Here is a 15916-nt window from a genome sequence, read left to right as displayed (position 1 = left end):
GCTGGGTTACTCGGATATCAATAAATCTGAGTAGAATATAAAGAGTAGGCTGTACGGACTGTGTGACCCTGAGAATCGACCCTGAGAGTTAATAATCGAATCACTGGAGGGCATCTTCTGCCATCCACAAGATGGTTCCGAAGCTCTGTCCGGCGATCACGTGCTCGGTCATGTGACTGACTCCGCCCTCCTTTCCTCAGTCGGGTCTGGTCGGGTCTGGTCGGGTCTGGTCGGGTTCCCAGGTGGGAGGGGCCAGCAAACATGGCGGCGCACAGAGGCGCTCCCGTGAAGTGCAGAGCCTGATTCCTGTGACTGGAGAGGGGAAGGGCCGGAGGGAGCAGCATGGAGACCGAGGAGGAGCAGCACATGACTACCCTTCTATGCATGGGCTTCTCGGATCCGGGGGCCATCCGCAAGGCCCTGCGCCTGGCCAAGAACGACATCAACGAGGCGGTAGCTCTGCTGACCAACGAGAGGCCCGGACTGGACTATGGCTATGAGCCCATGGACCGAGGAGGGGGAGACGGTGGGAACCGGAATACCGGAGGAGGAGGGGGCTTCGATCCACCCCCAGCCTACCATGAGGTGGTAGAGCCCGAGGTGAGCTGGGGATTGGGCGTTGGAGGAAACGTGTGCCCCGAAGCCCCTGTCATGGGTGCCCTGCCCCGCAGCCCCTGTCATGGGTGCCCTGCCCCGCAGCCCCTGTCATGGGTGCCCTGCCCCGCAGCCCCTGTCATGGGTGCCCTGCCCCGCAGCCCCTGTCATGGGTGCCCTGCCCCGCAGCCCCTGTCATGGGTGCCCTCTTAGCTCTATCATGGGTATTGCGCTCTCCTGTCCTTTTCATTTTGCCCTGCCACCCCTATAATGTGTGTGTTCTCCCTTCCCGCTCCTGTCATGGCTGACATCCCTGCTGGCCGTGTCATGCTACCCTCCATGAAGTGCTCCTGCTCCTCACAGTTCAATGATGTCACTGAGCCTGCATTCCCAAACTCTTTCCTGCAACCCCTGCTTGTCATGCGCTCACCTGTTGCCCCTTAATGTCCTACCTGCTTCTGTCCCTTCCCGTTACCCTGCATGGTTGTGGCCTCTGAGTCTTGTTGACATCTTTGTTTCTGCGGGTTAATACGATGAATCTCTGGCAGGGTGGTTGCAGCGCGTGCAGCATGGAGTGCGCCCCGCAGTAATTGGAAATTCTCCGGCAAACTAGAGACGGATGTCATTTGTTTTAAGCCGTTAAGGTGTTTTACGTATCCTCCCCATGTATGTGGCAGATACTTTGGTCCATTAGACACGAGCTGTTATAAAGTAGCCATTGTTACATGTGATGTATTCTTACAATCTAATATGTTGCCGATGATCGTAATCAAATGTTTTAAATAATGGGTTTAATGTTGCTTGATTCACATTAAAGGGCAGTTTAATGTCTCGGTCAGCCTCCCCATAGAACAATGCGTATGGCAAAGTACCTTAGGGAGAAGCTGCAGCAGAAAGGCTTCTCCATGACCTGGCAATTCAAACGGCTGATTGGCTTGAAGCAGCCAATCGGTGGCAGGAAAATACTTATTGTTGAAATGGCAGAGCAATTGCTGGGAAGTAAACCATGTCAGGAGTGGTGTGTGGGGGGGGGGGACTTGTGACCAAATGAGTATTGAGGGGTTCGCCACATATCCCCCATTCGTTTGCAAGGGAGTAAACTTAAAGGATGCACTTAACTCACAAATGCTGTAAAGTGCATGTGATGAAGTGTCTCGTATTTCATTTATATTAATAACGCTTGATTAGTAAATAGATGTCATTTATTTCTGAGTGCGAGATTTAATCTAAATATTTCCTGCTTGAAAATAATTTTGTTTCTTTTTAATGGCTGATAAAGTGCAAAGCCTTATGAAGCAGGTTAAGCGCCCGCTATTAACGCTTCTTCTAGTGTCTGGTGGTGATTTTTATTCACTTATCTGCGACAGCTCATAACTGTGTAGGTGGTAAAAAAAAAATATATGATTATTAGCCTCCAAGAACCTGATCATTCCTGGAAGCCACTGATGTCATCATCTAAAGAAAATATTGGGTTATTTATAAAGAATGATATGTAGGAGCAGTTATTATTTGAGAAAAGAAAAACAAGTCGGGTATATACTTTAGCACGTTCACTAAGCCAGGCGTTTGCAGGTGGGCGAACAATTTACCTTTAAGGCCTCACTAATCGTTTTGAAGGGTTATTCCTGTAAGAAGGGCTGTGCTGACCCCGTACAATGCATAATTTAGATGGCTTTAAGCCACGGATAGTCAAGTCTGATTTCAAGTGAAGTCAAGTTTCTTCTGCGTCTCTTCTCCCACTGAATCATACATTATACGGGGCCAGCTCAGCCCTTCTTGGTTGAATCTTTTGCTGTCGTCTCTTCTTAATGAATAGTGAAGTGGGGCAGTTGAAAACACGACTTTCCGGGCGATTCTCCTTTTAGAGAATAAGCCCCTGTGAGTTGAAGCATCCAGCTCTCCGGCTGACTCTCCCATTAGCGAATGCCCGAGCCCCTTGACGTACCCTAGCAGCGAAGGTGAAGCTTTTATCCGTGATAGGGTTGGGGCTGTGCCGACGCATTTGACACACAATCCTAATGCTTTTCGTCGATCTTGTTCTCGCTTTGACAAACTGAAATTCTTCTTTAAAAGAGAAAAATAAATACAACTATGCACCGGAACACCTGTAAGGGCCAAACATGATCAAGTTTGTTCTTTTGGCACAGTAGGCATGCGCTGTTTGGGCCTTCAAGCCCCAGATAATCTAATTCTTTGTTTGTGTTTTTAAGTGTAGCGTTTACGGACACTTAAAAAGGGTTAATAGAGCATGAACTTCAAAATCATTCAAATCTTAACTCCTAAGGATTAGTGTTCCAGGATTAAAATTCACCCTCTGCTATGTCTGTGGAAGAATCCATTAAGACTGTTATTATTACTAATACACATTTAGTAGTTAAACCTAAGCTTTGCTTGTATATGTTCTAAATCATACAGATTTTACTAATATTTTAAAATCCTGCATTCCCTCACGCCCCCACTTAGTGTCAGAAGTCATTCCTTCATCAGGTTAATGTAATAGTCGGTGTAGAGGTGTGTGTGTGTGTGTATATAAATATATATATTATACACATTCACTCCCTTTTTATTCATCGTTTTATAATTGATACGTTTTTATGTGATGCTTTTTTTTCACCTTTTGATCCAACTAAAAACTATGTAGAATTTAGAAGCTGAAGAAAAGCTATTAAAGGGACAGTAGGAATAGCAGAATTCATATTAAAGTATCCTTTAGTGATCCTAAACCTCTGTGGGTATTTTAATATGCATTCTTAAAAAAATAAATCAAAAAGATAAAGCACCCGAATTTGCAACTTTGCTGCAAAAGCTTCCCCCACGATCCCCCATTTATTGCCACTGATTGGCTGCTTGAAGCTGCCAGTCATTGACGAGAAAGTCAGTCTCCTATTGAAATCAATGGAAGGATCTAAACAGACCCCTCCGCGCAGAGTTCACCGGAGCCAGCGCTGGAGGTAAGTATATAACATGCAGGAAGATGTTTGGCCGGATGCCTCTCCTGCAGGGTATTTAGCTGGGCGGGGGTGGGGAAAAGGGGCAGATTTGAATAACTTAAGCAGTGAGTCAATTCTTAAGAATTAGTAAACGTTTGTATACTATGATTAAAAACACATCCTTAGGCGTATTTCATTTGCACTTTAATTATTGGGCAATTGACAATTGCAGAATATTTTGCTGTGCACTACTGGAAAAGTATTAACATCCGGGAGTGTGATATCCAGTAAGTGCCCGCTGCTCCGTGCCTCTGAATATCATTGCATTCCTTAAACAGATCAATCACAGTCAGGTAAGTTCCAAGATTAACCTCTAGTCAAGTCGTTTGCCCTTTAACTCCATTGTAAATTCATTTACAGTACACTCTGTGAGTTAGTGAAAAGCCCAGGAAAAGGATTGCCTTATCTCTAGTTCCTTCCCCCGCTATGGAAAGGGTAACCCCTCGTTAAGCGAACATGGAGTAAACAATCGGTTACCAATCAAATCCAAGACACTGTTACAAAGTCCCTACTCCTACTTACACGTGCATCACTTAGAGTTACCGGACAGTTTAATGTCCTGGGCAGCCCCACTAAAGGAGAATACATATTAAAATAGTCTGAGTACTTTGTATGGGGGGGGGTATTCTGCAGAATTGCCCCGAATTGCCCCATGCCTTTGCAAAAGGGACACAATGGAAATGTAAAGGAACCTTTGAGCTATCTAATACATTCAAGAATAACTCTTTTAATATTACTTGCAATATATTAGAATGATATGAATGACAAAACAAGTAGTCAAGCCTATAACTTTCATGCAGTGTTATATTCACGCTTATCAATCAATTTGATCGGCCGTCGTTTAATTTTCCATACAGCAATTCGACATAAGGCCGGGTCATAAGGGGAGTTCTTAGTGCTTCGTGTGGCACGACCATGGCTTTGTTGATTAATGGAAAGTTGTTTTGGTGGTTTTTTTTTTTCTTCGTTATTTTAAATATAATAATCTGATAATTAAAAAAAAAAATAAACTATCTTTTTTCCTAAATGACTCATGGATCACACAGCTGCCGCTGCTAACAAAGTAACTTTGCTTAATCACCAAAATGAAACAGTTTCTTCTGTATTTGCTGAGATTTTCATAGTCTGGATAAGTCCCTTTTGTTTTTGAGTTTTGTTTTTTTTGCAGACAGAAACTGGATGTTTCCTCACTTTTTCATTGAACCGTCACATGACTTTGTCCCGGAATTTGCCTGCATTGAGTTATAATGGATCAGCGTTTGTGCCCCCCTGTTTATATACACCACTGGTCAACAGATTTGGATCACTTTCCTTGTTTTTGAAAGAGACAAATTTTGTCCATTAAAATATCATGAATCAGAAATCCAGCGCAGATGGGGTTAATGTTGTAAATGACTGTTGTAGCTGGAATCAGCTGATTTTTTAATGCAATCTTTTCATAGGTGTACAGAGGCCCTTTATCACTCCCATCACTCCTGTTTGCCAATGGCACGTTGTGTTCGCTGATCCAAGTTTTAAGTTTAAAGAATAATTGATCGTTAGAAAACCCTTTTTGTAATTATGTTCGAGCCAGAAATGTCCTTATTTTCCATAAAACCATATGTGACCCCAAACTTTTGAACTATAAGTAGTTACAACCTATCGCTCCTTGAACCAGTAACTCCCGGCGCTAATGATGTCATGGACTGTACAGAACTTTAACGGCCTCTAACGTCTACTAAGATGTGTTAACCAAAGGGTTAAAGCTTGAATATCATGTGATACATCCACCTCTCAAGATTGTTATGAAGTATCCTTTTTTTAGCAGCTGACCTAATAGTAAACTAGATCTCATTGACCTTTGCAAACCTTCGCTTGCAGGGGCTTCCAACCTACAGGACTTCGACACCAGGGCAAATCTTGCTAACTTTTTCTACCCCCTTTAAAAGTTTCCGCACAGTATCATACTGAGTGTCTGGCAAGCGGCCGGTTTGCTTGGCAGGTTCAGCGGCCTCCCTTTATAAAGTTAACTATAGCTTTTTTTTTTTTTTTTTTGTAGAAATTCACCATCCGTAAACTGCAGACCCGGAGGTTACTGCTGTAAATAAATCCAGTACCAAACCTGATAAATATTTCTGAACAGCTTTACATATCTAAGTACAAGTATTTTCAAAGCTAAAAGTCCAGGAATATCTTCATAGGTGTACACTACCTTTACTCCTTTATCACTCCCATCACACCTGTGTTCCAATGACCCTTTATCACTCCCATCACTCCTGTGTTCCAATGGCCCTTTATCACTCCCATCACTCCTGTGTTCCAATGGCCCTTTATCACTCCCATCACTCCTGTGTTCCAATGGCCCTTTATCACTCCCATCACTCCTGTGTTCCAATGGCCCTTTATCACTCCTGTGTTCCAATGGCACGTCATGTTCTCTGATCCAAGTTTAAGTTTGAAAGACTAATTGATCGTTAAAAATCATTTTGCAATTATGTTAGATGGAAATTCCCATGTTTTCCGTGAACAAAGCAAAGTGACCCCAAACTTTTGAACATTGTGAAGATTTCTGTAATCCTTTGTGTTATCTTGTCTTTGCATTTTGATGGCATTGTATTTTTCAGGGCCTCTCTGATTATGCAGAATGCAACTACATATATTACAGATTAGTATAAACCGATCCCGTGCTGCAAAGTAAAATACTCTAACGTCGATACAGCGGTATCCGAAACCAAACCTGCTCTGGATCTAAATGTTCAGAGTTACTGACGCGCTTTTAAGGTTCCTGAGGACACAGATTATGGCACGTTGCCTGTTACCTGTTACTATACATAATCTTTTGAGTAAAGCGGAGGGTTGAGTTACATTTGACTTTGCATTTAGCCGCTGATTAGTAAAACATAGTAATTACTATAATATAGTAAAACTTTCCCTGCTGGAAGTCGTCCGTGTAGCGGAGAAGCGCAGTGGTTTTCAGTGACTGCGCATGTGCAGAGACCTGGCTGTAACTGTGTGCGTTGCACTGAGATACTGCTCAGATTTCACAGAAACAAGACCGACGCAAACATCATTGTTTGCCGGATCCACTTAATGTTATCTGTACTTGGCAAGTGACCTTTGCCTCTTGTCAGTAGTCCCTTAATCTATGGATAGATAAATATATATATTCACACACACTCTCTCATCCTCTCTCTCACTCTCACCCTCTCTCTATCTCTCTCACACACTCTCTCTCTCACCCTCACACACTCTCTCTCTCACCCTCTCACCCTCTCTCACACACTCTCTCTCACACACACTCTCTCTCTCACACACACTCTCTCACACACACACTCTCTCTCACACACTCTCTCTCTCTCACACACACACTCTCTCTCACACACACACTCTCTCTCTCACACACACACTCTCTCTCTCACACACACACTCTCTCTCTCACACACACACTCTCTCTCTCACACACTCTCTCTCTCACACACACTCTCTCTCTCTCACACACACTCTCTCTCTCACACACACTCTCTCTCTCTCACACACACTCTCTCTCTCACACACACTCTCTCTCTCACACACTCTCTCTCTCTCACACACACTCTCTCTCACACACACACACTCTGCGACACATTGATGCTGCCAGTTGCAGGCTGTCGGCAGCAGATAAGTACCTGCTACTATGTTAATAACATGCGCGTTTTGAATGGCTGTTATTTAATGTGCAGCACATTCCTGAGATCGGAAGGATTCCAAAAGTCTCTTGAATTGGGTCAAAGGCAATCATTTCAATATTTATTTATTTTTTGCAAGTGCGCTTGGGAGTGTAAATGTGTTAATGTGTTAATGTGTTAATGTGTAAATGTGTTAGTACTTCTGCCACGAGGTTAGTGATATTGGCATTGGTGCCCGTGGACACAGTAGTGATGTTCTGTATGATGGGATTAACGGAGACCCTGGCTGGCCCACTGCAGCCCTTCTGTAATCTTAGAATTTGTAGTCATGTAAACGAGAATTTACTGTGACAGCTTTTAGCATAAATAATTTACCATTTCCCCAAAATACTGATGAAATAATAATCTTACTGGTAGGGACACGGCTACTCGCATGGCATATATTATATATATATATATATATATATATATATACTGTTCATAAATTTGGGGTCACTAAAAGTCAGCTCCCATCTACAATAGTCCTTTACAACATTAACACCATGTGTGCTGGATTTCTGATCCATTTCATGATTTCATGTTTTTTTTTTTGTTTCTTTGTTTTAAAAGTGATCACAAACCTTTGAACAGTAGTGTGTGATACACATATTCATATTAAAGCAATCTGGAAACACAGTAATTTTGGATTATCTGGTGTATGGAAGAGTAAAATATATTCTTCCCCGTAGCCTCCACGGGACCCAGCGTAGCGTGACACTGGGTTCATTTAGTATTTAATTTTTTTCTTTTGCCTGGTTGTCGAACCCACCCTTCTTTTTCCCTATAAATACACACGCTTCTGTTTCACACATCTTGTCGTTTGTATAATGAAATAATTCCCTAATCTCCTTTTTTTTCCAAACGCTGTTAATTAACTGAAGCGGCATTACTTTTCTAAAGTGCCGGCTAATTATGCCTTTGTTCGCTCTGAGAGTTCTACTGTCTGCCTTCAAGAAAATCTGTCGTTAAAAAAAAAACAAAAAAAAAACACAAAGCGAAAAATAATGTATGTTCATTTCTTGTCTTTTGGGTACTAAACAGACTTGTTCTGAAGCCTAATAAAGCTTCAGCTTGGGCGCTGGGAGGCTGTATATAATGCAGCATGGTCCCATTGCAAAAATCAACTCTCTCTTCTTGACAATAAGAGTTAGGGGTGGTGGTTGTCTTAGGGGATAGACAGAGTACCATAGAATTTGCCAGCAGATTGGCCCCCATTCGGCCCCTGTCTAGACATTCGTTTTTTCCCCTGTAAAGACTCAATTCTTAATCAGTCTTTGGTCTCGTCTTAGATTCAGGAGCCGTATGTCTCATATCCCGATGCTAATTCTGTCTCTCTTTTTGGGTGGAAGAATGAGTAGTTGGCTCATGTTTGACCCACATTTTTTGTAATTGAAGAAATTAATTTCCGTTGAAGTTTTGTTATGGGACGTTCCCAGGTTTCAGGGCAGCTGGACCTTTATTATCCACTGTAGAGCTTCTATCGACCTCTGCGCCCTTGGCTTCCAGAGTTAATACTAAAGTTAATACTAGATTGTAAGCTTGTTTGAGCAGGGCCCTCCTCACCTGTTGTCTCTGTAAGTCATTTGTTATGTTACACACTACTTGTTATGTCCTGTCTACCCATTGTACAGCGCTATGGAATTTGATGGCGCTTTATAAAACAATAAATAATAATTAGAACACAGGCCGCTGATTGCGTGGATCCTATTATCTGTTTAGAGGCTTTCTGTGCTTTAATGCTCTATCGGTCTCTGTAAGTACAGCCGGCTCTTAAACCTGAGGAGCTTTTAGAGCTTTCTGTCGATGGGTACGCTAAGTAGACTTGTGCTCCGAGGTGATGGTCGCCCCCGCAGGGGGTCCGTAACACGACTGCCATTAAGCCTGCAATAGTAGCAGCTACTTATCCTCTTATGCAGAGCCCTCGCGCTCTATTGAAGTGTTTTAAATTCCTCCCGGGGATTAAGTAGCGTAATGCAGTTTTCGGTTTTATTTTCATATCAATTTTAGCAAAAGGCTGTGCTATGATTGCTGTACCCGGGGCATTGCTTTCCCCTCGCTGTGTGCGCTGATTTTCTCTTCCCCCTACTGACAACAGAGTGTTTATATTGTTTTGTTATGGAAACATCGACTGAAATGGATCAAATTGTGCGAATAAAAGTTGTTTATGTGTCTGACAACGCAACCCATAGGGCGTCATTAGCCAGTGAATCCCCGTGAAACCTCAGTTACATTGTATTGTTTCTATCTTTTTTTGTAATTGTTTCTCGGCCTCCTAACCTTTATGGAGATCCGTTTCCAGCCGGCTAGAAAGCTTTGGTGGGTAGAAAGTCCCCCGGGTTCACTGCAGAAGCTCAGCTGCCCGCGGAAATTCTCTGTCCATGCGCTGCTTACTAAGCAGGTTTATTTACAGGACCTGCAATGTCTGGAGGTCACATAGACAGACAGGTTTGGAGACAGAAACAAATGTAGCTTACTACAGCCATACATGTAAGAAACACAAACGTGACGATAAACTTTTTTTTCGGGGGGGGATTAAAGCAGATTTTTTGAAGGGATGGTTTAGTGTCTCTGTCTCCCCAATGTGTATTAAAGTACCGTGCGTAACCCTGAGCGCCTGTGAGTTCTTTAATTACCTGACCTAAAGGTCGCAGCCGCCATCCTCCTCCAAGAGCGCGGACTGCACAAGAAACCGGTATTATTGTCATCTTTTATTTATTTTGCGCCAGCAATACCCGCGTTACTTACATATATTGTAGGGGAATGACAAGGATAGAATTGCGGTAGACAAGCCTTGAGATGATTACAGCATGAAATAACGGGCAAACTAGATGGGTCGCACGCTCATATCTGCTGTCTAATTCTATGTTTTTAACGAGCCAATAATTTTTTTTTTTATTTATTTTTTTTACTATTTAGCATTTTACGTTTGAGCAATTGAGTTACTCAGGTTGTCTGCAGACGATATTCTATTTATAATGCGCTGGGGGAGAAAAAATGAGTTCTCTACGTAAACCACTTCCGCTTTCCGCTTTCATGTGAAAAAACTAAGAATGACTAATGAAAATTGTTTTTTGTTTTTTTTTATCTTTAACCCTCCTACTCTTTTGAAGAGTTGTAAGGAATGATTATTATTAATGTCACAAGGAGTAGCCATTACTGGCCTTTGGGGTATAAAACCTGACCATCTCCCTAAATCCAAATATCAGTTCACCCCTTAAAAATGATTAATTAATTGGGTGCTTTTTTCCCCCAAATGCATATTTTTTCCCAACCTGATTAACTCTATTCAAGACGTGCGACGTGTTTGAAAGGTTCTGTTGCCATAGCAGCAGAAAAAGCCTCGATGTTTTTGCTTGTTGCGTAATGTCAGACAGAAAAGGTTCAATGGCAGATGAACGCGATAGAGCCTCGTTGATGTGTGGTCCCTCGGTCTTAATCACCCAGCAGGACCTCTGTTTAACATTCAGCAGAACTGAACCTTTAAAATTGTGATTTTGGTCTACTTTAGAAAAGGAACCTGCGAGGCTTCCCTTTTTCTGATTATTTGTCTTCGCCGTGTTGTTAAGATACAAAGCTTTATCTTGAGTTACTTAGTCGTCGTCACCCACGGCTGCGTGACCCGAAACGGCCTTCTCTCCATTCCGGAGAGAGGAAATTACACCTCTGAGACAGAAACATAATTGGATTCAGTGCTGAAAACCTCCATGTGGGTTATTACGGTACTAAATGTTCAATTTGAAATTATTCTGAATTATTCCCTACAAAAGTAACGGTAGCTCTTATTTGATGCCGCCTTTGTTTTTGAATTAAAACAAAGCCCTCAAATACGTTTTACAGTTTATGGGCACTGACATCTACTCTGTACCTTTACCAGGGCCAATCTGTAACCCATAATCTTCCCGTCTGGCCCACTGGCCCATCCAAGTTCGGTAGTCTGCATCTACTAGATCAGGGGTGTCCATCCTGTGGCCCCCCCCAGCTGCTGCTGCAGGACTACATCTCCCATACTCCCCAGCCAGCCCCTTAGCTGAAAGAGCATTATGGGAGATGTAGTGCTGCAGGGGCCGCAGGTTGGACACCCCTGTACCAGATAAATACCCTGGCTTCTTAAGACATTGCCTGCAGTAACCAATAGAGTGTCTTGGTCTTTTACCAAGCGGGACTCTCTGACTAATGAAAGTCTATGGAGGAACTTACTTCATTAGCATTGCCATAAAGCATCAGCTCAGTGTGGTGTTTAGACAGGGAAAGTCATCCAAAATATCACATGACTGACAGCAACGGCAGCTCCAGGTCTGCAGATAAAGGGAGTTTATTGAAACAAAATGAGAAAACCAGGGTTTTGCTGACCTACATGGCTGTATAGCGCGCTGGAGGCAAATAACTGTAAATACCGCCAGGGGATATTAATGTATACATGGTTGAGGGTGTTATTACTGTATACAGCGCTGGGGTTTTTGCTTGTGGGACTTGCCCTTTAAATGGTGTTTTGTGTTCTTCCTGCGTGACGTTTGGCCATTACCCTGCATGTCCTCCGCTATCCGTCATTCAGGAAGCAGAAGCACAAAAAACATGTTTATCTGCTGACGCTGTGAGGAAAAAAAGTGTAAATCCACTGAAAATAACAAGTATGGAAAAAAAACCACCACCGACTCCGTTCTTGTATTTGTCTGAAGCAAACGAACAGCGCTATAGGCTGCCATACGCTGTCAACTCGGGCCGCCGGGTCTACTGTTTACGGCTATTAAACTTTCCCAGCCTTGTGACCGCAGCACATGGAATAATGTTATTAATGTAGGATGCGCTGAAGCCGCACGGCCCTGGGCTTAATGACTTCAAACCACGTCGCTCGCGTCTAAGCGGCTTTAACTGTCCGCTTCTCATATAACTCCCCCCCCCCATCCGGCATACAATAGGTTAACGGTGTGCTAATTGCTAAGTGTGTTGTGAAAGGCAGCAGCACATGATCTTTTGTAGGTGTCAGGAAGGACCGTCGGATCCGGTTGTCGGTCCCCCCCGCCACGCTTGACGCTGCGGCTTTGTCTCGTACCAGCTGTGAGGACGGTGGGAAGCTCTGCTGCCGATCATGGCGTCCGTATTAAGAAGGCTTCGTAACCCCGCAGATTATTAAATAATAATAATAATAATAATAAATGCCTTCTACAGGCAGCTTCCCGTGGAGTCACACAGTAAAGTCATACAGTCACACGGAGGTCTGCTAAGAGTCGTAGCTGAATCGCCAAGAAAGAAAAAAAAAAATTAGATATTAATTTCTGTCGAAGGTTATAAAACTTGCCTATAAACTTGTTATAGCACCTAAAAAAAAAAAAAAAAGTCGCCCCCGAGAAGTCTTAAAATCGTATAACACGAGCTAGATGGGTTTATGCTCAAAATTGGGTTTTTCGCGGTCAAGTTGACAATTTCAGCTGACTTCACTGTGCGTTACGAAGGGTTAAGCCGGCCCTGTATAATGTATAGTTAATGAGAACATTGAATAAATCTCCCTACATTATGGATGTGTTATACAGGACCTTCTGGCACGAGACGAGGCTGGCCTTCATAATGCCCCTCCGAGTGGTTTCGTCAATACGGGTCTTTATTTACGTTGTATCATCTTCCCCAGCTCTGACGGTCTAGTCCTGACATTCACGTACCCTTTGCCGAATGCAGTCACCTGCGTTTCCATGAAAGCGGCTTCCTCTTGGCTCGTTTCCTCGCTCCTTTGAAGAGTTTCGTGTATAGATTTATCCTCGCGTAGAATCTAACAAAGCATCTCTGTGCCGGCCTGAAACTCAATTCATGTGCGGTGACCGCTGCGGGCTCAGAATAAGCCGCGCCAAATCGGGGCATGGATTCCGTCTGCCTCCCAGGACGTCGCTGCCAAACGCGCTCGCCGCTTCCGAATTGGCTTTGGGTCAAGTGCTGTGTGCCGGGGGAGAGACCGCGGCTCCCAGCAGAGCTCCCTCACCCCTCTGTCCAAATTTACATTCTTTGCTGCACCGGATGCGCGCGTGAAGTCTTGTGTTTCGCTTAGTGTTGGAATTTGGAGGACTTTATATTTCTCTTGTATTGTACACATTAGCACGCCTCGTAACGTTTGGGAACACACAGGGTGGATGAGGAATGCGTGGGTGAGTTTGGTGCGAAAAAAGCATTTTGCTTCTCTATTCTCTTTGGTGGTGGTTGTCTTGTTCTTAAAGGGACGGTCTAATGACCCTGACACCCCCACTAAAAAAGAATGCATATTAAAGCTAAGAGTGCGAATATCCCCGACCCTCTGTGAGCACCTTTAATATGCATTCTTCCAAAATGAAAAGTACAACGTTTTACCTGAGCTCGAAGCTGCAACCCTGCAGCTGCTGCTTTCCCCCTCCATGGTCCCGCGATTGCTGCCAGTCAGCGGCAGGAAAGAGCTTCCGTTGAAGTCAGTGGGAACACTAGTGGAGTAAGTACGAGCCAAGTGTATGACGTGCGGCCGACCACTCACTTCTCCTGCACCCAAAATAGCCGGGGGGGGGGTGGTAAATGAATATGGGGAGAATTTTTGGTAAGGATAGAATTAATAGGCATGTAATGAATGAAGCTCTGTTGCCTGTAGGAAATAATAGAATGGCTCAGTCTTACCACCCAGCTGGACTCTGACTAATGAAAATGTAAGATTGAATGGACTTCATTAGCATTGCCATAAAGTGTCGGCTCAGTGTGGTGTTTGAGCAGGAAAGTCACTCAAAATATCACATGACATATATATATATATATATATATATATATATATATATATATATATATATATATATATATATATATATATATATATATATACCGTATTTGCTCGATTATAAGACGAGGTTTTTTTTCAGAGCAAATGCTCTGAAAAATACCCCTCGTCTTCTAATCGGGGTCGTCTTCTAATCAGACCTCAAATAGAGTCTGATTAGGAGACTAAGATCCAGATCCCCCGCACCGCTGCAGGGGACCTGGATCCTCCTGTCTCACCCCCCCCCCCCCCCCCCCCCCATCATACACACACTTACCGGTGCTTCCTGCTGTATTGCCGGGGCAGCGGGTTGACGTCTACGCGATCCGCGTAGACAACGTCCGCTGCAGCCGGAAGGAGGTGTGGCTAGCAGCGGGGGTTGTCTGCGTCCGTCGCGCAAACCTTCCCCGGCTGTCAGAGATCAGAGTTCCCCGCACCGGTGCGGGGAACTCTGATCTCTGACAGCCGGGGAAAGTATACGCGACGGACGGATACAAACCCCCGCTGCCAACTCCACCTCCTTCCGGCTGCAGCAGAAGGCGACGTCAACCCGCTGCCCCGGCTGGAAGCACCGGTAAGAGAGGGCTGGAGGGGAGAGAGGGGAGAGAGGAGAGAGGAGAGGGGAGGGGGGGGAGAGAGTGTGTGTGTGTGTGTTAGTTAAATGGGGGCATAGGGCATTTCTGGAGTGGCGTTAAGGGGGCATTTAATAGAGCACTCTGCCTCCTGAAATGCCTTATACACCTATATGCCACTCTGCCCCATAATATGCATTTTAACCCCCTAAATGCCAGAGTGGCATATAGGGGTATAGGGCATTTCTGGAGGCAGAGTGCTCTATACAATGCCTTTTAACTCCCTTAATGCCACTCTGCCTCCTGAAATGCCTTATACCTCCCTATATGCCACTCTGCCCCATAATATGCATTTTAACCCCCTAAATGCCAGAATGGGATATAGGGGTATAAGGCATTTCTGGAGGCAGAGTGGCACATAGGGGGTCAAAAGGCATACCATGGGGCACAGTGGCATATAGAGGGTTAAAAGGCATATCATGGGCCACAGTGCCATATTGGAGTGGCAAGCCTGGGGGCAGATGTGCGTAACTGGGGGACAGGTTGGAAAATACAAGAAATAAAAACAAAAAAAATATTTTTCTCAATCATAGCTTTTATTAAAAAAAAATAGTTTACATGAATTAACATTTACTGGTAAAACTTTTTTCCTTTAGGGTCGTCTTATATTCAGGCTTTTTCTTTTTTTCCTAAGTTAATATTCAGATTTTGGGGGGTCGTCTTATAATCAGGGTCGTCTTATAATCGAGCAAATACGGTATATATATATATTCTTTTCCTCCAACTCCGCTGAACTTTACGCTTTTGTAACTAAATGCAGCACTTGAAACAATCTATGCTTCTGATCTTGCCAGCCAGTTATTACCTCGTTCATTTTCTTATATGTAGCGTGTTTGGTTTTGACTAAAATATATATTTTTTTTGTTTTTGTTTTTGTTAGAAGAACGATGAGAACGGTAACTGCTCCAGAGAAAACATTGAATTTCCCACCACTAATCTATATGAATTGGAAAGCCGTGTGCTCACAGATCACTGGTCCATTCCCTACAAACGGGAAGAGTCTCTGGGAAAGTGCCTCATTGCTTCCACGTACCTGGCAAAAAATGGTAAATCCTTTTTTATTATGTATTTATTTATTTTTATATACACAGACATTAAATCCCAACTTCTTCAGAGCCTGAGAGGTAGAGAGTCGCTGAAACTGGTAGCACTATTGTGCATTGGCTCATATTTAAGCGTTAACCCTTTTGTATACATGCAGTGTTATATATATATATATATATATATATATATATATAATTTTACATTAATTTTTAATTA

General features: G+C 43.5%; 1 protein-coding gene across 2 annotated transcripts in view; it reads left to right on the top strand.

The window, feature by feature from the left end:
- The first annotated feature begins 342 nt into the window (after window positions 1–342).
- The window catches only part of LOC149282143 (ubiquitin carboxyl-terminal hydrolase 24-like), a 47373-nt gene continuing 31799 nt past the window's right edge, over window positions 343–15916 (top strand). The window contains exons 1-3 of one of the 2 annotated variants that reach the window (XM_089498557.1): window positions 343–600; window positions 1891–1893; window positions 15537–15702. In XM_089498557.1, the coding sequence (XP_089354683.1) occupies window positions 343–600; window positions 1891–1893; window positions 15537–15702 (427 nt within the window). The remainder of the gene's footprint in view (window positions 601–1890; window positions 1894–15536; window positions 15703–15916) is intronic. The other variant, XM_089498558.1, reaches the window with a different exon arrangement.

Source organism: Sceloporus occidentalis, unplaced genomic scaffold (assembly GCF_023333645.1).
Source record: "Sceloporus occidentalis isolate IW3139 unplaced genomic scaffold, rSceOcc1.0.p SCAF_122, whole genome shotgun sequence".
Lineage (NCBI taxonomy): Eukaryota > Metazoa > Chordata > Lepidosauria > Squamata > Phrynosomatidae > Sceloporus > Sceloporus occidentalis.
This window is presented reverse-complemented; position numbering and strand designations above follow the sequence as displayed.